At 39.8% G+C, this 23575-nt stretch overlaps 1 protein-coding gene across 2 annotated transcripts in view; it reads right to left on the minus strand.

Moving 5' to 3' along the window:
• Positions 1 to 718: 718 nt before the first annotated feature.
• Positions 719 to 23575, minus strand: part of Usp33 (ubiquitin specific peptidase 33) — a 33918-nt gene continuing 11061 nt past the window's right edge. Inside the window, exons 10-23 of one of the 2 annotated variants that reach the window (XM_032897137.1) lie at positions 22531 to 22671; positions 18943 to 19055; positions 17552 to 17721; positions 17359 to 17429; positions 16275 to 16308; positions 13522 to 13567; positions 12743 to 12923; positions 11698 to 11824; positions 10444 to 10613; positions 9641 to 9722; positions 8249 to 8357; positions 4088 to 4190; positions 2349 to 2417; positions 719 to 1836 (exon numbers count right to left, since the gene is read on the minus strand). In XM_032897137.1, the coding sequence (XP_032753028.1) occupies positions 1679 to 1836; positions 2349 to 2417; positions 4088 to 4190; positions 8249 to 8357; positions 9641 to 9722; positions 10444 to 10613; positions 11698 to 11824; positions 12743 to 12923; positions 13522 to 13567; positions 16275 to 16308; positions 17359 to 17429; positions 17552 to 17721; positions 18943 to 19055; positions 22531 to 22671 (1574 nt within the window). In that variant the 3' untranslated portion in view covers positions 719 to 1678. Of the gene's footprint in view, positions 1837 to 2348; positions 2418 to 4087; positions 4191 to 8248; positions 8358 to 9640; positions 9723 to 10443; positions 10614 to 11697; positions 11825 to 12742; positions 12924 to 13521; positions 13568 to 16274; positions 16309 to 17358; positions 17454 to 17551; positions 17722 to 18942; positions 19056 to 22530; positions 22672 to 23575 lie in introns of both variants that reach the window. The other variant, XM_032897138.1, reaches the window with a different exon arrangement.

The raw sequence follows: 23575 nt of genomic DNA on the forward strand, positions 1-23575 counted from the left end.
ACAGATATAAAAATAACACAGTTTCCCTGCTAGACAATATGCTACCTGCATAGGCTAGCTACTATTGGGATGGTCAGAATGTACCTGCTGCTGGGAGCACTGTCCAGAGCATCCCATCTGCATAACCACATGGACTAGACAAAGCACTCCTTACAGGTTCACTTAGCCTTTTTTCTCTTCCATGTGAATGATACCAAGAACATTCCCTTGTAAGTCACTGCACTAATATGTAAACAACTGCTCAGAGAACCCATGACCTCTTCTCTCCCAGTGGGTCTCACCCCTTAGCTTTTCAGAATATTAATGTTAGCCCATGGATGATGTTGACATCCTTAGGATACAGTTATCTCACAACACTCCCTGTTATGTGGTGCTTCAACACAAGATATATTTCACATCCAAACTAAAACAAGATAGTGTCCAGCATGCGTGACATCCTATATCAAGATGGGTGGGTAGAAAAAATTTTTTAACCCACAATTGATATGGTTTCACGTGTAGTTAGCTGTTGTTTTGAGACAGTCTTGTTCCACTCCAGCCTGAGCCTGCTGGGTGCTGGGAGACAGATGCCAACCACCATGCTCATTCTGAAATAGTTAATAAACTCAATTATAGCGAAGACTTCCTAGCTGTATGCTTTCAAGATATAACGAAAGGCATTAATAGTGACATACTTTATGCCATTTTTAAAAGTCTATCAAATAAATCCAACATTCAGTTTACATATTTTAGAATTATTTTTATTGAATGAGTTTTAACAACATTGCAAAGTCACCATGAATGCTGTTCCATACTTTGTCACCTGCATGTTTGAACTTGGATATAACTGAGCTTTTGATGTCACATGATCGGCAAACAGCAGTGAATACTCTTATTCAAAAAGACATTATATGCATTTCATTAAAAAATCATGTTGCAAGTGGTTTCAGCTTTATCAACAGTCTCATTTGACACATTCCATACTTCATGCTCTCAAAATAAAAGTGGCCTAAAACTAAGGGGGTTTTTTTGTTACTAACATTAATGAATACCATTCAGGTCTATATAACTAAAGTTTAACATTTTACATTATAAGTGGCAATAATTTACTGATATCTGGTAACAAATTCCACTGAAACTGAATACATCCTGTTACATTCAAAAAAGACATTTTGTAAATTTTAATATGCAATTTTATATGCTGCAGTGCAAAAGAAGTAACATCCTAATGTTTCCTGAGCTTTAGGAAATTAACAGTGTTCTGACCACTACTTTCGATTTAAAATAGGCTCCTTACTATGCAAAACCATGTCAAAAGTAGACAATTTAACTTGTTTTTTGAAGAAATGAAAGCTTAGCCAGTTATGACGGATTAGAGTAATAAAAATGTTTCAAAGCCAAAGTATTTACACTGCTACAAAGGGTATGCTGAATCTGCCTGTAGAACAAAGGTCAGAGAACCTAATTACCAACTGTCCCTTTCCTTTCAAAACAGTACACTGAAAGATAATTTGGTAAGTTACTTAACATTAAATATACCAACTTATATAACATATTTAACATACCCTTCCATAATGCCCAGTACAAAGGAATAAATGAGGAAAAAGATGGAAATCAAGAGAGTCAACATGCTTTGAGGAATGTTTTGAATGTGTGCGCATCAAGTTAGGATGACTCCATTAGAGCTCTGCCCTCACAACTACAAAGAGCGAGTTTCTACTTCAATCTTTTCCTCTGCTTGTAGTGCATCAGGGTCAACATGAACAACTGGAGGTCGGAGGATAACTTCAGGCCCCCCACCATATATAGACTGCAGGAAATTCCATGTTTCTTCTGAAATTTGACCAGAATCTGCTCCTAAAATTGTGTGTATGCAAAAAGAATGTTTACAAACACAAATCTTTATATAGCTTTCACAGTATACCTAATAGAGTAATTCCTCTAGGGATGACTGAGAACTTCTGAAACCTTCAATTAGCAGCTTGTGTGCCTATAAGAAACAATAATGGAGTCTGTTTCCAAATTTCTAGAGATCCATTGTCCAAGCTTCTACCAACAGCCCTAAAATCTTCCTATAAATAAGAAATTTCTACCCTTTGTTTTACTGTAAGTCTGACCATTTCTGAACGAGGTAAATAAATTACACAATGGCTGGTTATTCTTTTTTATCAATGAGAATTCATTAACAAGTAAGTTTCGATATTAAAGCATGATGCTACACTCCTGTAATACCAGCACTTGGGAGGTAGAAACAGAGAGGATCACAAGTTAAAGCCATTCTCAGCTACATTCAAGGACAGCTTAGAGGACATGATACCTCGTCTCAGAAAACAAAGAAATTATGTATGTATGTAGTTTATTAAACTTACCTTGCTTGAGCATCACATTACCACACTTAGTGACTGCAATTTTAGTGTTGTCTATTGGACCTGGAGGATCTAAGTCAAAAGGATAAATAAATTATAAGATGTCCAATTCCAAAGAAATGCAGCAAAGAACTACTTAATTTTATACCTGAATAATTGAGAACTATAAACATAATAAAGTTAGTCATTTTTTAACAAAATATCATCGGTTCTTAGTATGTTCTCAACTTTGGAGATTTCATTTGATCCAAAACAACCAAGAAAGGTGAGGTGTTACTCAGCACTAAAGTATAACAAACTATTTTTTAATGACATTCATTTTTATTTTATGTACATTGGTGTTCTGATGGCTTGTATGTGAATGTGATGGTTCAGATTCTCTGAAACATGAGTTTCAGACAGCTGTGAACTGGCATGTGGGTACTGAGAACTGAACCCAGGTCCTTTGGAAGAGCAGCCAGTGCTCTTAACCACTGAGCCAACTCTCCACTCCCCTAGAAAACAACTCATTTGGGAATTCCAAATCAAAAAAAAAAAAAAAAAAAGTTTAATGCTACATCCCTTTAATGAACAATAACCCTTTAATAAGTTAAAAAAAATCATAGAATTATCTATCAGTTCCAAATTTGTTTTTTATCTAAAATCATTATAAAATGAAATACTAAGCCATTTATTTTGACATGAAAGTATAGTACTTAATCCATTCTCAAAAGTTCCCAACAGGCATGAAGAAGAAAAATTACTAATCTTACAGAAGAATAGGCATATAGTTTTAATATCTGTGGTGTTTTGTTTTGCATAATACATTGTTGAAATGGAATAGTTGAGGTCAGTAGGGGAAGAATAAGAATAAAGTATACCATATATATTTGAAAATCACTTTGTATGCTGACTTAAGTAAAAACAAACCCAAGGGATTTAATTTAAACAATATACTTTTTTGCAAATAACACCATATCAAGAACACCTTATTTTTTATCATTATTATTAATAGCAATAGTAGTATTAAAATAGATTCTAACTAGTCCTGGCTGGCCTAAAAGTGGGTCTGTAGAAGAGGCTGACCTTGACCTCACAGAGATCTGCCTGTCTCTGCCTCCCTAGTACCAGGATTAAAGGCATGTACCATCATGCCTTTAATTCAAGTTATTATCATGCACAATTATTTTTAAAAGTCAACATTGTATTCCACTGTATTGGATAAAGCATAATTTTACCTTCCATTCTGGGTTTTGTTTTTTGTTTTTTTTTTTGGGGGGGGTGGGTTGTTGTTTTCTCTTGAGACAATATCTCTATTATGTTATAGACCAGGCTGGCCTTTGTTCCACCTGCCTCCAAAGTTTTTCAGCATTAAGACTTAATTTTTATTATGTATCTGTGTGCATGGGATAAATGTGCCAGTGCCAGTGGAGACTGGAGAGAGTATCTGATCCTCCTGGAGCTGGGGTTACAATTGCCTGGTGTGGCTACTGACTTAGGGACTTAGGTCCCTAAGAAGAGCAACAAGTGCTCTTAACTGCTAAGCCATTCCATCTCTCTATAACCTACATTTAAAGTTAAAGTTAAAATTTGTTCTTTTATTCTTACCGTGATTAATAATGATACAGTTTCTAGCAATAAAGCTATAAACTAGAATATAGGTTCCCGGACAGCATGGGTCTTTTAATGTTCAATGGTGTAATCTCCAAGTTTCATAAAATTAATGAAAGAACTGGCTAATAAGCTTTCAGTTAGCCACTTACCTCCATCCTTACCCTTTACAAAACTCTCCCATTCTCTAAACCACTGCATGCTGATACAGTAAAAAGTAGCTGGAGAGTCTTCCTCTTGAAATGCTCTGTTGAGCTACAGAGAGAAAAAGTCAGGCACCTAATATCTGGAACTTACAGCCCTCTCCCTCAGTATCCAACAAGAACTTTCTCATACATATGTGAGGTAGCACTAAGACTGACACACTAGCTTATCTTATTTCTGAGATACACAGTGTAGTCTATCAATAAATGATCCTAGATTGTCTCAAAATATAACATGCACATACAGAAGAAGAGGATCATAAAGGAACAGGTTAAGAGGAAATTTTTAATAAGCCTCAAAGTATGTTTATTAAAAATGTACCACAGCCTACTTAAAAAAAAAGTAAAGATTAAACAGAAATACTTATGCAAAAGAGATGCCAGTAACTAGGCCTCAAAAGAACAAAGGGTATTGTCTAATTACAGTAGTATTTCCTGTTGGGCAACAAAATGCCCATGATAGATACACACACAAGATAAGGACAGAGGTACCTAACTTCAGATAGACATTTCTTTAAAACTTTTAAATTGTGTGTGTATAGGGGGAGAGACAACTTGTAAAGTCAGTTCTGTCCTTTCACTATGAAATCCTGGGATTGAATTCAGATGAGCCTTCTTGGCCCTGAATGCCTTTACCCACAAAACCATCTAAACAGCCCCATTTCTTTAACTAAATCTAATCAAAACCCTATAGCTTTGGGGGAAATCCAGATGGAATTGGAGAGATAGTGGGAAAGGGTATATAAAATCTAAAATTGTATTCATAGATTATAAAAAAAAAAAGTGATCATCCACAGATTTTTTTTACTCTCCCCTGACTGCTTTCTGTTTTCTATGTAAGTACTTTACCATTGAGCTATATCCCTAGTAACAAAAACTTTTTTTTTTTTTCAAAAAGACAGTTTGATGTATCTCAGACTGGCCTCAAATGGTAGCCAAGGATGACCTTAAAGTTCTGATCTTCCTGCCTCCCAAGTGCTAGGAATACATACATGTATCACCAGGCCAAGTGTCATGTAGTACTTAGAGACTGAACCCAGGGCTTCGTGCATAACTATGCACTCCACTGTCTGAGCTATATACTAGCCCCAAAGGTTCTCACTATTGGTTCAAAAGTACTCGAGGATCTGATTTCCTTTTATCCATAATTGTGACCACAGTGACTTTTAGTTATTCCCAGAAAACCACCCTAATACATTCTTAATTCATTCTCTCTCTCTCTCTCTCTCTCTCTCTCTCTCTCTCTCTCTCTCTCTCTTTCCTTTCCTCTCCTCTGTCTCTTTCTCTCTACATCCTACAAATCTTTTTAATTAATTGTTTTATTTATTTATATTTCAACCCCCCCCCCCTTCAGCTCCTTCAGTCCTTCCTCCAACTCTTCCATTGGGGCTTCCCAGGCTCAGTCCAATGGTTGGCTGTGAGTATCTGCATCTGTCTTAGTCAGATGCTGCCAGAGTCTTTCAGGACAGCCATGCCAGTCTCCTGTCTGCAAGCACATCTTAGCATCAGCAATAGTGTTTGGTATCTGCGAATGGGATGGATCCCAAGGTGGGGGCAGTTTCTGAATGACCTTTCCTTCAGTCTCTGCTCAGTTTTTTTGTCCCTGCATTTTCTGAGAGCCTGGTTATGACAAGCCTTTCTTAACACCACAACAGACCTATCGTGACCATTTCAATTCCCCACACTACTCTTGAGCTCTTTAGCCCTTGTTCAACATTTTCCTTCTCTACGGCTTTTTTAAAGGGAGGGGTTAAGACAGTGTATCATGTAGCCCAATGACCTCAAATTACAGACACTCCTGCTTTTACTTCCCAAAGGCTAAGGTTACAGACATGTGCCATCATGCCCAGCTGCTCATGACCCTTTGATATTTACTAAAGGTAAGCACTTTGACACTCAGAAGCTACTTACATAGGAATAAAATGGTATGAAAAATTCTGGGTCTATGTATGAAGGTACTAAAAAAGTCAAGAACTGGGCATACTGATGTACAATTATAGCTCTTTGGGTAGTGAATGCAGTGTGGTGGGTGAATATGCTTGGCCTAGGCAGTGGCACCATTAGGAGGTGTGGCCTTGTTGGAGGAATGTGTGTGTCACTTCTGGAGCTGGCTTTGAGACCCTCTTCCTAGATGCCTGGAAGATAGTCTTCTCCTGACTGCCTTCGGACCAAGATGTACAAGTCTTGGCTCCTTGTCCAGCACTGTGTGTACCTATTCACTCCTGCCATGACAGTAATGGGCTGACCTTTTCAACCTGTAAGCCAGCCCCAGTGTTAACTGCTGTGCATTGTAAGAGCTGCTTTGACTGTGGTGTCTTCTCAGCAATGGAAACCCTACCTAAGACATGCAAGAAGATGAAAAGTCCAAGGCCAGCCTGGGGCACAGAGACCCTGATGCAATAAACAGAAGTTAAGGCAGGCCAGCAAGACTGCCAGTGAATCAGAAGTTCCAGCAAGCATGGCAGCAGACGGGATCCCTGTGATCCAAACAGGAGGAGGAGACAGCCAGCCCACAAGTCACCGTTGGTGTCCATCGTTTGAACCCCAGGTCCTGTGCTTACTCCATTTCCTCCAACTTTTAGTTCTTCAAACTGATCCTATCTGCTTTCCTAACGTTTCAGAAACTCGTCTTAGTTTCCAGGCCACTGAGGTCACCTACTTCTGACCAGCCACTTAGGATGTGGATGTAAAATGCTGAAATCCTATCTCAAAATAACAAAGGGACTAATGATAACGTTCCATGACAAGACCTGGACTTAGCATGTGTAGGGCCCTAAGGTCAAATCCCAAGACCCACATCCTACCTCACACCACCCAAGAGACAACCCTGAACCACAGCTGTGCATACATTACTTAAAAATAAAGTCCTTAATGCTAGATGGTGGTGGTGCAAACGTTTAACCCCAGCACTCAGGAGGCAGAGGCAGGTGTATCTTTGAGTTTGAAGCATGAAGGTAAGAACAACGTCACAACTCAGATAAGGCCTGTGGTCTAGGAAACTCTTTCTAGCTTTTTAATCAATGTTTATATCCCCAGTTACAAATAAATCCTGAGTTTGACAAGATGGCTCAGTGGGTCTTGGTCTCCTCAGGACCCACATGATGGAATCAAAGAACTCTCTCCCTCAAGTTGTCCTCCGTCCGCCACCCATGCTCTGTAGCACAAAACCAGGCAAGCCTGGTCTACACAGTGAGTTCCAGGACACCCAAGGTTACACAGAGAAACCATCTTTCTGAAAAAAAAAACAAAAACAAAAAACAAAAAAACAAAACTGCCTTAAAAAAATAGGAAAAAGAAAGAGTACATCTTGCATTCTTCGTGGCATGTACCATGATAAGTGACCACAAACCTGGTAACTGAAAAGGGAAATCTCACAGTTTTGGAGACACAAATCCAAAATCAAAGTACTGAGGGAACTACACCCTGGAGATCTGGAGAGATCCCATGTCTGAATCCTTCAAGGGGCGACCTGTGACTGGGCCACTTCCATCTACACCTCCATTTTTCTTCCCACAGCTTCTCTTCCTTCTGAATCTCCTCAATGTCTCTTGAAAGGGACACAGACTGGATTTGGGTTTTGTATTAACAACCTACATGCTCTCACCTCAAAATCCTATGTAAAGTTTCTACTCAAGGTCACATTTGTCATTAAGGTCAATTCACAGAAGACACAACCTGAGACATGCTTTTAGGATCCAACAGTCAATTGACTATAGACACTACTCACTATTTCTATAACACTTAGCCAGAGATTAAAACTTAACCTTACAGAGACCTAACAGTTAAGGCTGTTGAGGGCTCAGACCCTTCAAGAATGAAAGTCTAGTTCCTTTAACAGCCACACCAGTTACAGCCTGAACAGACAACTCTAGGGAGAAAACATACAATTGGGGAGTAAGACTTCTTGCCATAGAAAACAAATCCACAGAAAACAGAAAAGCATGCACGGGAGAGCTAGAACTGAGGTGAACTGAGCAGGGTCGATCACGGCTATGCAGGCAGGCCCCTGCCATCCACTACAGCTCTCTCACCCGGCCATTTCTCCGCTAACTATCAGGTCAACATCTTTAGCTTACATCATGTACAATTTCAAAGTGCTACTTCTTTTACCCGAATAAAAATTTCCAATTCAGTTTTTCTTCGTTTTTCAATCTTCTCTGCCTCAATTTGGCAAGTGTGACAAATGTAGAGGTGGTTGACAGCAGGCCCTCCTCCATACCTAAGCATGAAGGTAAGAACAACGTCACAACCTCAGATAAGGCCTGTGGTCTAGGAAACTCTTTCTAGCTTTTTAATCAATGTTTAAATCCCCTGTTACAAATAAATCCTGAGTTTGACAAGATGGCTCAGTGGTCTTGGTCTCCTCAGGACCCACATGATGGAATCAAAGAACTCTCTCCCTCAAGTTGTCCTCCGTCCGCCACCCATGCTCTGTAGCACAAAAGCACACGCCAAATAATTCTTTAAAAATTACTTAAAGAATAAATCCTATAGGAAAATTCTCAAAGTAATATGAAAAAAGTCAAAATATATATAAAAAAACAAAAAGAGGGGCTGGGGATTTAGCTCAGTGGTAGCAGCACGCATCTGAGCCTCTAAGCCTGGCCCTGGTTCAACTCCCCAGCTCAAAAAAAATGAACCAAAAAAAAAAAAACAAAAAACAAAAACAAAAAGAACTCAATTTTATGTTTCCCAGGCCAGCAGCACGATATCTGAGCCCCTGGCCTGCTTTATGTACATTTCAGTGATCCCTTATAGCTACAACTTTCCCTTCCACTACAGCATTAGAATGACTATAAAGTGAAAGGGGCTTGAAAATTAACATAAAATGTCTCTTAGTTACACAAGCACAGTCCCAATCAGATGAAGACTTGCCATGCTCAAGTAAAAAGCACACAGTGAGTGCATTTTTAACATTTAAAATGCTTAGTAACGATATAACATTGCAAAATTATATAAATTTGGGAGTAAGAATATCCAATTTTGGGCTGAAAAGATGGTTAAGAGTTAAGACTGCTCTTCCAGAGGTCCTGAGTTCAATTTCCAGTAACCACATGGTGGCTCACAACCATCTGTAATGGGATCTGATGTCCTTTTCTGGTGTGTCTGAAGACATACAGTGTACTCATACACAGAATATAAGTAATTCTTTAAAAAAAAAGAAAAAGGACTTTCCAATTTTAGTTGTATACAACTATGTAAACTTTTAGTATTGGGGAGATGTAAGATCATTTAAATAAGGTACATGAAGTTATATACCAGAGTGTATCCTACAGTTAATCATAAAATTTCCCATTATTTATACTAGGCCCTACTTTAGAATGAATAAAAGAAAAAAGAATATTCATCATATGTATCAAATAACACACTGGGTATTTATGACATAAGCCGACACTTCTGTAACTACTTTCAATTTGTTTTATGATTTTTTAACCTTGTATTATTTTTTATTTTATGATTTATTTTGTTTTATGATTTTATTTTTGGATTTAAAAAACAAACCTGCTGTAGAGGTTATCCCAAATGTTCTGAGGCAGCATCAAAACTAAGTCTTCAATATAACTTGCTTTTCGTGGAGGAATACCTAAAAAATATTTAACAGTCTACTTTATTTTTCATTCCTTAATTTCTTTACATTGATTTTCAAAGGCAGTCCTAAAAATTAAACCAAAAGCTTACTCAAAGTAGGCAAGCATTCTCTCATTAATGATAAAAGGCCAACTCTCTCTCTCTCTCTCTCCTCTCTCTCTCTCTCTCCTCCCTCCTCTCCCTCCTCTCCTCCCCCTCCCCCCCTCCCCCTCCCCTATTCCCCTATATACAAAACAGGGTATTCCCACACCCAGTAGTTTCACTACATAATAATACTAGCAAGTCACCAACCATAAAGGTCAGTCCAAGGTACATTTCACAAATCCTAAATATGCTTTCATACTTTTAAAAGTCAGCTATTCATGAGCAACGGAGAGGTAAGAACTACAGATAGATACAGGTGTCAGCTAAACCCACCACTCAGGAATGACCCTCACCAAGAAGTCTGTACACAGAAAGCTTGCCCAACTGTACTCAGCCACCCATGTATCTGACTCTAGCATGAAATTATTGGTTTCCCAACACTGAAATCGTCTTTGGTATTCTTAAGCTATAGAACTGGGTTTCACATAGGCCAGTTTCTGAAATCATAAAGAATCAAATATACTTCGCTCTAGATGGGGATGGGCAGTAAGCAGGAGAGGAAATTCTTGACACTTTGTAATTGCAAATTAAACAGCAGCCTTCCATCACTATTTTACATGGCTCTTCCTTACCTCCATGAATACAGAGAAAGTCATTATTTGAAATAGGGCCAGGTTCAGCAAAGGTCTTAAATTTATTCAACCACTGTCGAGATATATAGAACTGAAGGAGGCTTGGCTCCATTATGTTCAACAAATTGGATATCCTTCGCCTCTCCCTTTGTGCCTCTTCACTGCTCTTCCTGTTGAGGACAAGGACTCATTAATGTGATACACATTTCACTACAGCAGACTAACAGCAGCATGACCCTTCTCTTCACTGTTAGTTTTAACACACATACTGTAACTGTGGAAATTTCAAGAGAATACTCTGTCCACTGCTCAGTACATTATACACTGCCCTGGAGGTTATACTGACTTAGCCCTGAGCATCCATGTAAGCACGGGAACAGCGCAGCAGTCAGGGTTGGTAAGACCACGTGGCTAGGTTGCACTCTTGGCTCCTGTTTCAGTATCTAGCATTTTCTTTTATAAAATCTGAAAGGTATCAAAGATTTTTATAGAATACCTTCCTTACTATTGGATATTTTAGGGAAGAAATTTGGTAATTAATTCCAACTTTGTCTACTTCGTTTTCTTTTTCAGTAAAAACTAATCCTGGGCCAGTGAGATGATCATTATGAAGGGTGCTTACCATCAAGTTGGAGAGTTTGAGTTCTGAGAATTCTGAGTTCGATTCCCAGAACCCACTTGGTAGAGGAGAGAACAAATTCCCAGAAGTTGTTGTTTGAATAAATGACCTTTGGTGCATGAAGACAGGCATATACATCCATCCATCCATCCATACATCCATCCATACATACATACATACATGTTAAAGAAAGAAGTGAGGGGCTGGAGAGACAACTTGGCAGTTCAGAATACTTGCTATTCTTTGGAGGACCTGGGTTAGATCCTAGAACATACATGGCACTCACAACTATCCGTAACTCCAGGGACAGGAGATCTGAGGCCCTCTTCTGACCTCGTCAGCCACCAAGCAAGCATGGTACACAGACACACAGACATGCAAAATACCCTTACACATACAATAAACAAAAAACTTTACTTACAAACAAACAAAAAACTATTTAAAGCACAATATATCCCTTTGCCTAGCTATGAAGTCTTCATTTTCTAAACAAAGTATCGTTCTGTAAACACGTTCTTGATCTCTCTCATGAGAGTACACAGAATTTCTAGTCTTCACCTATAAACTCCGAGAGTCCCAGAAGCACAAATCCCTGTGAAGACATGTTCTTCACATGTCCTGACAGTTCCCCTCACCTGTAGAAAAGGACATAGGCTTCGGCATTCTGTACAGTGGACTCTGAAACTTCAGTGACGCTCTGGTCATCAAACTCATACCACAGGTTATTTAAATTGTTTCTGCAGTAGGCAATGTAGTGCCCACCTGTAAGGCGGAAAAACATGTGTTACGGCTACATGGCAGACCTACAGACAGCTGAAACCCATCGACCACAGTGTCTGTGGTCTCACTGCTTGAGTCTGCACTGCACTCCCAGCATTACCACTATAAGACAGGAAGAACAAGAGTTTTCTTTTCTTTTCTTTTCTTTTCTTTTCTGTTTTGTTTTTGAAATAAGGTCTTACTATTGTAGTAGCCCAGGATGGTTTTGAACTGACAATTCTTTCACCTCAGCTTCCAGAATATATGTGTCCACACACCCACCTTAGACCATGCAGCTCTGAAAAACCTTACAAACCCTGCCTTGTTACAGTTGTTACCATATGTCCTTCTAACTTTAAGGTCAAGTATTCCAAATAGTCTAGAGAAAAATATTTAGTATCTTAAAATTTACCATCTGAAATGCTTCCTCTAACACTTAATAATTATACAATTTATGAGTTAGAAGATCATAATTACACATATGCACAAATAACACAGATAAATGATAACATCTTTATTATCTTAAACTTGGAGAGATTTCTATTTCACAGTCTCTGCTACCCAGGCTCCTTGAACTTGATAGGCATTCAGTGTTTGCCAATAAGATTAAACTAGATTACTAATCTGTATTTCTGGTACCTGTTTCAACTAGCTGGCATTTTTGAGTCTTAAATTCCTAATCCTCCTGCCTCAGGTCCCTGAGTACTGGAACAACAAGCATGTGCTACCACACCCACTATTTTCCTAAAATGTGTATTATTACTTTGTGTTGTCTGCCATTTTTCTCATAATAAGCACTAAAATCTGTTTTTAAATTTTTCTCGAGTGGGACTTATTTAAGCAATCAACTTACAAGTTTTAATCAATCAACTTGGATCCGTGTTTTTTAATCGCAAATACCAAGCCATTGGTTGTACTTACTACTTGCAGTCCCATGATGACAGATGACTGACAGGAGATCATATGTCACAATCTGAGCTGGGCTATCCTTTGCAAGAAATGGCTGAAGGTCCAGGCCTTCCAGGGGGAAGGAAACATGGGTGCTAATTTTGGTGGAAAACATCAGTTCATGTCGAAATCTTTTAAGGTGGATACACAAAATCTAAAAAAAGTGCAATTCAACATCCAAATTAATCATTAGAAAAGATTGTAAGTGGTTAGAACAAAGTACTCTAAAGCTTTATTGTAAAAACAAGAAAGTGTGGCATTATTATATAAAATTATATTAACTTAAGTGTTTGTTTTTAAAGAGTTATTTGGATTTGGGAGAATGGGAGCTTTTTCCCCCATTTTTAAGAGACAAGATCTCACTGTGTAGACCTGGCTGCCTGGAATTCACAGAGATTTGCACGTGCCTGGCTCATTTTCTCAGTAAGAGTCTATGAATTTGTTAAATATCCATCCCCCTGAACTCTAGCCTGATTCCAGACACATCTGCAGTGTGGCAGACTGAGCACAGCTCTTCCAAAGATCACTGCCACTGGTGTCCAGCTGTCAACTCAGACTCACAGGGTCCTGCCCTGTCTGGTGACATGCTCAGCAGCACACTGTCAGATGGTGTTCCATATTCAACCCAACCTCCTACCATGAATCCTAAAGGGATACACGGTAAGTCCAAGTTTCAGCCATTCTGAGTTTGCTACAGCATGTGACATTAACACATTACCACAGTTTATAAATGAGCGACAATGAAGTCATACCTCAGGAAACTTCTGTACTTTACAAAACTTTACTCCATTCCTCAACCTAAGGATTAAAAAGAAAAGCTAATAAATCTACAAAACATTTATTATATTTAAATGATCACAAAAGAATCTTTCAGAAAATATCAAGAAAGTATCTGAGTATAATATTCCTGAGTTATGTTACATATTTATATACTAAATAACCTAACAATAAAATAGCCCTTAATATAAAAAAATTAACTTATACAAGACATCACTGAACAAAACTTTGATTAAAGAAGAATGAGGGACTAGCTGTGTGGTAAAGCAATGGCCCAGCAATCACAAAGCCTCGGGCTCCATCCCTGCACTGCACAGGTCAAGCACGGCAGTGCACACCTGCATTCAGTGCTCAGCAGTAGAAGCAAGGGCCTCCCTCAGCTACACAAGCTCAAGGCCAGCCTGAGACACGTGTGATCCTGCTTTTTAAAAATTAGTATTAGTGGGTAGTGGTGGTTCACACCTTAATTCCTGCACTCAGGAGACAGAGGCAAGCGGATCTCTAGGAGTTTGAATCTAGCCTAATCTACAGAGTGAGTTCCAGGACAGCCAGGGCTAAACAGAAAAACCCTATCTTGAAAACCAAACAAACAAAAAATAAATAAAATTAGCATTAAGTAGTGTACCATTATCTCAATTTTACAATATGCAGATATTAAGTAAAACTGCGTAGTACAAAATCCAGCTCTTCTTCAAGATGAGTAGTTCAGGTTCACATATTTATTCTTTTTCTTTATTTTGTTTTGAAGACAATAATGTCTTATTATGAAACCCAGGCTAGGCTCAAATTTATAATCCTCCCACCTGATTGCTGATAATATCAGCATGTACTGCTTACCACTGTACTTGGCTTTAAAACCATTATTTTTTATCTCTGCTCGCTCGTTTGTTTGTTTATAATTTTGTTTCAGTTTTTGAGACAGGGTATCTCTACATAGCTCTGGCCTTCCTGTAACTCACTGTGTAGACCAGGCTGGCCTCCAACTCACAGAGATCCTCTGGTTCCTAAGAGCTGGACTTAAAAGCATGAACCACCACACCTGGGCCATGACATAGCACATAAGCATCCCGCCTGCCTGGAAACCCTTACTCTTTTTTTTTCGGAGCTGAGGACCGAACCCAGGGCCTTGTGCTTGCTGGCAAGCGCTCTACCACTGAGCTAAATCCCCAACCCTGGAAACCCTTACTCTTAATGTTGGGAAGACCTGGAGGGCTGAAGAGTGACTATTTCAAATAATCACTAAAGAGATGGTTCAGAGCTTAAAAGTACTGGCTGCTCTTTCAGAGGACCCTGGTTCAATTCCCAGCAGCCACGTCAGCTCACAACTGTCTGTTATTCCAGTTCCAGAGGAACTGATACCCTCAAAGAGACATACATGCAGGCAAAACACCAATGCACATAAAAAATTTAAATATAAATGCAATCATCAAATAATTAGTGCACACTGGACAGATCTGCACTTGGCATCAGGGATGAGCACTGGTTGTCTCCCTTCTTATCTGTTTTCTTCTACCTGGCGTGTCTGGCTGCAGAGTAAGATGCCTCTTCAGACTCAAGTCTCCTTTTAACTGTCAGCCAGGACTTCCAGACAGACTGAGAAAACATCTTTCCACATGAGAGGTGTTTATTTATTTTTGCATTTATTGCCTCAATTCTGTTCTATCATAAGAAGGACCAACAATTGAAGTTTAAGATTTCCCGGTTGTGAGGTTGGGGATTTAGCTCAGTGGAAGAGCGCTTGCGCAAGGCCCTGGGTTCAGTCCCCAGCTCCGAAAAAAAGAAAAAAAAAAAAAAAATTCCCGGTTGTTACTAGCAGTAGCTAAAAGTCTGTATTAATACTCCAACTTTAGGGACTAGAGAGAATGCTCAGCCATTAAGAGCACTTACTGCTCTTGCAGACAGGACCTGGGATCAGTGCCCAGCATCCACATATAGATGGCTCAGAACCATCTCTAATTCCAGTTTCAAGAGTAGGTGGTGCCCTCTCTTCTAACATCCATGGGCACTGGACACATACATGCTGTACATACACACATGCAGGCAAATAAAAATTAAATCTTTCAAAATATTTAAAGATTCAAGCTTAGGAGCTCATTATTTTTGTATTACAGAGATTCTGAAATTTTTTTCAATTTCCTCTACATCAAAAATACTTGCTTTTATCAAATCTCTACTCCATTTTTCTGATATCACAAACAAGTGTTTTATTGTTTATTTGCTGTAGTTGTTGACTTCTAGCTGCCTGGAACCCACTATCTAGATCAAGTTGGCAGGTTTCTGTGCTGGGATTAAAAGGCGGGCTCTAACCACACCCAAAAGAGGTTTTGAAAAGTCAAAATTATTACAAGATAGAAATGGGGGCTGGAAGTAGATATAAAGAAAACAAGGCTTAACTATTCTGTTCTGCGCCCATATCAGCAAGCACTGTGAACATGGGGCAACCTCTCTGAATGTTCTACACATCTGTAGCTTTCACTTCCTGGGTACGTTACCATAGCAACCTAAAAAAGTCACTTTGTTTCTGCAAACTCACATCCTTCACTCCTTAAAACCCTCACATTTATTAATATATTAGATGAGGCTATTAAACATTTACTTTAAACATGTTTTACAAAATAACCAATCTGAATTTTCCAAAGCATCAAGTCTAACTAACTCCATGTGCTCAGTTCAGATATCCAAGAAAAATACAAAATACGAAAGTGAAAATAATGTCGTTGTTACTCACTTTTTGCATTTTTCACAACTGTACATATTGTCACCTGCAGACAGAAAAGATCTAGTCATTCAGCCTATCACCAGCAAACTGTTCTGCAATCCCCAGATGTACCACAGTGACCAGCTGGTGACATTTACTTCCCTACAGTCACCACCCACTCCTCTCCTTTCATTCGATGGACTAATTGAAGAAGCAGTCACTTCATCTAGTCCTGAACAGAATTTACTATAGCATGGTGCTGGGCAGCGAGAAAAATGCAGAACTGTAGTGTCAATTCTCGAATTCTGATTTCTTAAAAAAAAAAAAAAGATATTATAAAAATGTTTTTATTTGAATCCCAAGTACTGGACATGCTGTTTCAGACCGTCCACAGCAGCTGACTGTAAGTGGCCTCTTGCTCTGGAGGGGGCATGACTGTCAGCTGCACGTATTTCTGCAAGTGTGTAACATTTGGAATCCCGAGACTTTTCAGAGGATATAAAATCGCTAGGCCCCTAGAGGTGGGAGGTCTGTTGGTAAGTTGTTTGGTTGTTCATTACTGTTGGTCATGCAAAGAAGAAATGAGAAAAAGAAATTAGATGTCCTGACAGCAAAGATCACACTTGTTCCAAGGAACTGAACACCCTAATCATCAGGAAGCAGAAGTAACAGCCCACCCCCTTTCTGACCCCTGACCTTATTCAGGGATCTCTTTCCTTTCCTCTCTACTCTGTTTTCTCTCTTCTCTAGTGTTAGGGCTGGTTTGAAAGGGAAGAAAAAGGGTAGAGAAGAGTAGAAGGCAGAAGCCACAGAGTAGGCAAGCGCAGCTGCATAGGACCGTCACTGCAGGTGCAGCTGTGAACAGTTCAAGGCGCATCTGCACCCATCATCTTCACGGAATCCACCTTCTTGGAATCACAAAACGTGAAGATGTCTTGTTTTGTATTATAGAAATCTATATAAATTCCTTCAGGACAGGACTTTTCTAATCATATTTCAACTGCCACTGAAGATTCCTCCACCATGCAAATATGAACAAATACTATTTAACTGTCCAAAATGAAGCATTGGTTCACCTACCAAAGCCAGTCATAAATGCGATCGTGTTTCTTACCTTTAAGTTCATCTCTGGCGAAGAAGGCAGCAAGACAATCTTGCAAGGTTACTACTGGACCCCAAAACCAGCTAGGGACACATGAGACAACAAACCTGAAACATCATTGACAGGAGAGAAAGGAAGTGTTCTGCTAGTACAGCAGAAGCAGCAGCACCAACCATCAATCCAAGCAAAGGAAATAAACACGCACCTCTTCACGTACTCCATGAAGAAAGCTATCCACCCCTGTGGAGCGTAGGCTTCGCCACACGACCCTGCTTTGACTATAGTTGGGTGACTGGAGGAGTGCAGCTTAGCCAGGTCTTCCTTGCCAGGAATTGGCAAGGACAGATCCTGAAAGGTCTCGAGGGTTACAGACACCTGCAAGTGTTTGGTTTTAACAGGATGGAAAGAATCCAGGACAGTTATTTACAGGGTTAGATTTCTTCCACAGATGAAAGCAAGCTATTACTATAAGCAAGTATAAATACCAACAGCTTTAGAATACTACACATGGAAATGAGTCCACTTTGTACCAGGTACTGTTCCAAATATAATCTTCCTACGAGCCATGAGTATTTCTATGGCTCAGAGAAGCACAACAAACCCAGCTACGGGCAATGGAGACTGACATTCACGCTCCTTTCTAGGAGTGTTGAGGGACTAGGTCTTATTATACGCTGTACCATCCAAACTGTTCTCAAGGCATCCTCTCCCCTCAGCCTCCAAAGTACATGAAACTGCAGGCTGTGGTAGAGTGGTGAGGAGAAAACCAGATCTGGCATGAACCAGCACTTAACAACAGGGATGCATCATGGGAGATACGCTGCTTCAGGCAACCATGGAGTAAATACCACACTAAGATGATTACAATACTCTGCTAACAGAATCTTCCATGACAGTCCCATGCAGTCTGTCCTTAACTGCAGCAATACACATACACTAGATAAAACGTTTCGGGATAATACACCATCAGTATGAAAATGACCCTACTGAGTGCCTTACATCTGACTTAACATTATAACACAATAATTGAAAGTTGATTTTCTCGTTTCTTAGACATTAGTTCTCATTCACTAAGCATACTCATTACTGTATTTCACTAAAATGAAAAAATTAAGAAATCTTAATTTTTTCTTTTCTAAAGGATTTCTTTCTTTCTGAAGGATTGGGTGTTAGTCAACCCTCATGAAATTTGTTTGAGACAAAACCGTGTTTGTGACTTTGGTATCATCACTGAAACACATGTATCAATTACAAGCCACCTGCAAAGGCAAATGTAAGAATACACTGAACTGCTTGTGAATGCAAGTGTTTCTGGGCATTCCTAATTTCATCAGCCATGGGAGAAGAAGCACTGTTAACAATTCTTGTTGCCAAGTAACTTCTCACCTTTATATGTAACCAAAACAGACCAAGAGCCCGTGGTCCTGCACAAAGGATGTGGGCTGTACTGTTACTCTACATCTCAACTCAATGTATAACTAACAGACACACAAGAAATGTGGGCTGCAACAGCAATGATCTACTTAACTCTTCCCATCCTCAGGTTTTACAAATAACGCTGGACAGAAACATCCTGTTACAGCTCTCCATACTCACCCTATCACACGTCAGACACTGTACTGAACTAATGATTGTCCCATCAAATATGTCAGAGATGACACTTCTGTATTTCTTATGCTGCTTTTTCCTCTTTGGAGATGCAGACTGAGCTAGGATTAAAAGACAGAACATTAGAAAGAATCAAGTTAGTTCCTTGAATATTTTTTAATTGTTTTGGGACTTTTGTTTTTTGAGGTGGGATCTCGTGCAGCTCAGACTGGCCTTGGGTTCACAATGATTCTGAGACTCTGAATCCCTGGTCCTCGGGCTCACAATGATTCTGAGACTGACTCTGAATCCCTGGTCCTCGGGCTCACAATGATTCTGAGACTCTGAATCCCTGGTCCTCGGGCTCACAATGATTCTGAGACTGACTCTGAATCCCTGGTCCTCAGGCTCACAATGATTCTGAGACTCTGAGACTCTGAATTCCTGGTCCTCGGGCTCACAATGATTCTGAGACTGACTCTGAATCCCTGGTCCTCAGGTTCACAATGATTCTGAGACTCTGAGACTCTGAATTCCTGGTCCTCTTCCTTCCATCTCATATGACACTAGGTTAGAAGAGCAGCGTGTGTGCCTGGCTTTCCCTAGAATATTTTCCTTTTTCAGTTGTACTTATCTATTACTATGTATGTGTATGTGTCTGTTGCATGTACATACGGTGCCCATGGGAGCCAGAAGAGGTACTGGATTCCCTGGAGCTAGAGTTAGGGGCAGTCTAAAGCTACCCAATATAAATGCCAAGCACTAAACTCTGCACACGGTCTTACCCACTGAGCCATGCTATACTCCGCCTACAAGATGCTCAGCAGGTAGAAGCACTTCCTGTCCATCTCAGACTTGAGTTTGATTCCCAAGACCCACATAATGGAGGGAGAAAACCAACAGGTTCTCTGCTGACCTCTACAAGTATGCTGTGGCATGTGCACCCACACATACACATGGACACAAACACATAGGTCAATAAACATAAAAAATAATTACTGTATTATAAAAGGAATTCAGAAAACCACCCAAGAATACTGCCTTAGGGCTAGAGAAATGGCTCACTTGCTGCTCTTCCAGAGAACCAGGCTTTGGTTCCTAACACCTACATAAAGCATCCACCCATCTCACAACTGTCTGTAACTCTAGCATCAAGGGGTTCTACATCTTCTCCTGGCTTCCATGGGCACCCAAGCACATGGGGCATATACATAGAGAAACACACTTATACATGAATAAAAATTTAAAAAGAAATTCTTAAAGAAAAAATTAGTGCTGGGTGTTGGTGCATGCCTTGAATCCTAGCACTTGAAAGACAGACATAGGTGGAGCTCTGAGCTCAAGATCAAGCCTAGTGAGCTCCATGACACCCAAGGGTGCACAGTAAAACCTGTCTCAAAAACCAAAACCAAGAAAAAACTGTTACTTTAAACAGATAGAAAAGCCAATCAAAAATCAAATAAGGCTTCAGCTGGCTTTAAATTACTTATGATTTTTAGTCACATAAATTGTACATAGGGAAATACGAAAACCATCTGAAATTAATTAATAATAATAGCTAACAGCACAACACACTAGTCATTTGTGTCCCATGTGCACAGGATGTGCTGGCCCCATCACTGGAGTATTTATGGACCACAAGGCAAAGAAGGTGCAACTGGGAGAGGCAGGTGAAGTCATGCGGACAGAGCAGCAGGCCCGGTCTGCATATTATCCTTCAGAACAACATTCCAACTGCACTTAATGTTAGTGAGCAGTACTGGATATGCTCCTCTGGCTTGTCCACCTACAAATACTTCTTCCCAATCCTACCCTTTCTTAAATCTCAATAAAGCCCTTTGCCAAGACTCACTGGTTCTTTTACAGATGGTGTCCTTATTTTGTACATGGGATTGTACGTACATGAAGTATGGAGGTCAGAAGACAACCTGAAGTTAGCTCTTTCCTTTTATTTCTGTTGTGGGTTCTGGGGATCAAACTCGGCTGTCCAGCTTATACAGCAAGCACTGCTATCCGCTGACCCACCTCTCTACCATGTTTTCACGTCTGCTATCCACTGGGAGAAACCCTTTAAGGCCTCCAGCTGTTTCTCTGTTCACTGTTTGTGTGAGACAGGTTCTCATTATGCAATTCTGACTGGCCTATAATCCCGATAAACCATACAGTCCTTGGACTGAACTCCACACAGATCAACTTTCCTATGAGCACTGGGATTAAAGGCACGCACTACCACATGGTGTCCTCTGTGAGTTTTATAGTTTTATATTTTATAGTGCTAGCATTTTGATACAAAGCTGGTAGCAATGCAGAATGGTACAGACATTCTGAAAGAGGCAGGTTTGTACAGTGGTGAGCATAAATGAACATAAAACCTAAGAGATAGAGACTGGAGAGATGGTTCAGTGGTTAAGAGTACTAGCTGCTCTTACAGAGGACCTAGGTTCAATTCCCAGCACCCACATGGCAGCTCACAACTGTCTGTAACTCCAGTTCAAGGGAGTTCCAGTTCCAACACCCTCATGCAGACATACATGAAGACAAAGCAATAATGTACATGAAATTAAAAATAAATAAATAATCTTCAAAACCCAGGAAATATAATTCTAAGACCTTATCTCTGATCAAAGAAAAACTTAACATCATACAAAAACTGTATATGTTTCTAACAGTATTATTTATAACTGCCAAAAACTGAAAACGATTCAAAAATCCCTTGATGAGTGAATAAACAGTGATTTGGTGACAGAAATTAAATTCAACTTGGTAAGGAAAAGAAAGTAGCAAGACGTACAACAATGCAGCCAATTCTTTTTTTTTTTTAATTATTACTATTATTATATGCAAGTACACTGTAGTTGTCTTCAGACACACTAGAAGAGGGCATCAGATCTCATTACAGATGGTTGTAAGTCACCATATGGTTGCTAGGATTTGAACTCAGGACCTCTGGAAGATCAGTCAGTGCTCCTAACCACTGAGCCATCTCTCCAGCCCAATGCAGCCAATTCTTAACTACATTGTGCCACATGAAAAAAGGCTGCTTTTTAGCATGGTACTGTGTGGCATCATTTACAGGGCACTCTAGAGAAAGGGAAGTCATCAGGAGTCTCAGGCCTTAGAGACACATTAGGACCAGAGTATCAGTGTGGCAGGCCTGAGGGCAATCTGACCATGGAACTGCAGGACAGAATGGGCTGAAGGGCACAGGAGGTTTAAAAGGTGAGTAAAAGAGAGGGCGGACTAGAAAGGTTCTGCAGTTAGGCATTCTTGCTGCTCTCACAGCGTTCGCTCCCAGTAGCCAAGTAATGGCTCATAACCATGCTTCAGTTCCATGTGATCTCATGTCCTCTTTTAACTTCTGTGTGCACATGGGATGCACATACATACATGCGGGCAAGATACTCAAATACAAAGTCATTATCTTAAATTATAAAAAACCAAAGTTTAAAGTCCAGAACCACAGACAAACGTCCTAATCACGGTCACATAGTTCTATCAACTGTACGAGAACACATAGTCCCTACCACTTCATCAGCATCAGCAGCTTAAACTGGGTAAAGACTTCAGAGTTAGGAACTGAATTATGGGTACTTTTACCTTTCTTGTGTGGAGGTGTCAATCCTGGCCACAGATTGCCTGACTTAGGAGGACTTGCTGATAAACGTGGATTAACACTTTCATTTGATGGAAGGATCTGTGGTGTAGATAGGTCATTCAAATGGACATCAGTGATATATTCTGTAATATTTAAATTTTTATTATTACCTTCAATTAAAATTATAAATGAAACTACTCAGTAAAGTTATACCCCACGTGCTCAATAATGTTAATTAACATAACGATTCCAGGCACAAGTACAATACACATACAATACACATACAATACATTTACGTACATGAAGCCAAAACACTCATACTCAAATAATAAACACCAATTTAATTAAAACAACAGGAGAAAGCTCCCAATCATAACTCAAGAAGCCAGCCAAGCCCTGCTGCTGAGAGCCTCCATTACCTTGCAGCCCAAGGCTTCACAGGCTGGCTCATACTTCCTGGTGGGGGACAGTAAGGACTTTAGGTTTTGTGTACTCCATGGTCTTAGTCATAGTTTTTCATCCAAGACTTGAAACACAAAACCCTACTTTACTTTAGTAGCTAGTTACTATATGTTCTTTTTTTCTTTTTTTTTTTTTTCTTTTTTTTCGGAGCTGGGGATCAAACCCAGGGCCTTACCACTGAGCTAAATCCCCAACCCCTAGTTACTATATGTTAAGAACAAACCCCACAAGCAAGTAATAAAGGACCAGTGTGTCCCTGAATCATGCTTCCCTTGGCTTTTCACAGGAACTGACATTCAGGCCCTCACTGGCTAAAGACCGTGTGTCCACAGTGAGTCTGTACAGAGCCTACGCACTCCTGCATAGGAGGAATCCCTGGCAGGCACAAGGAAGCCTCCATTTTCCTAAGCTAAAGAAATACTGTTGAAGGCAGAACTGTGATGCACTCAGACACTTCAACTGCCAGGGTTCCCTTCAGTAGTCCAGAGATTAACTTTCTGTCATTTCCTGGCCACTAAGTTGCACGATCTGACTTTCTAGTCATCTAATTTTACAGAATTTAGAGTAGTCAATAGCACATCAAGA

Source organism: Rattus rattus, chromosome 3 (assembly GCF_011064425.1).
Source record: "Rattus rattus isolate New Zealand chromosome 3, Rrattus_CSIRO_v1, whole genome shotgun sequence".
In the NCBI taxonomy this organism is placed as follows: domain Eukaryota; kingdom Metazoa; phylum Chordata; class Mammalia; order Rodentia; family Muridae; genus Rattus; species Rattus rattus.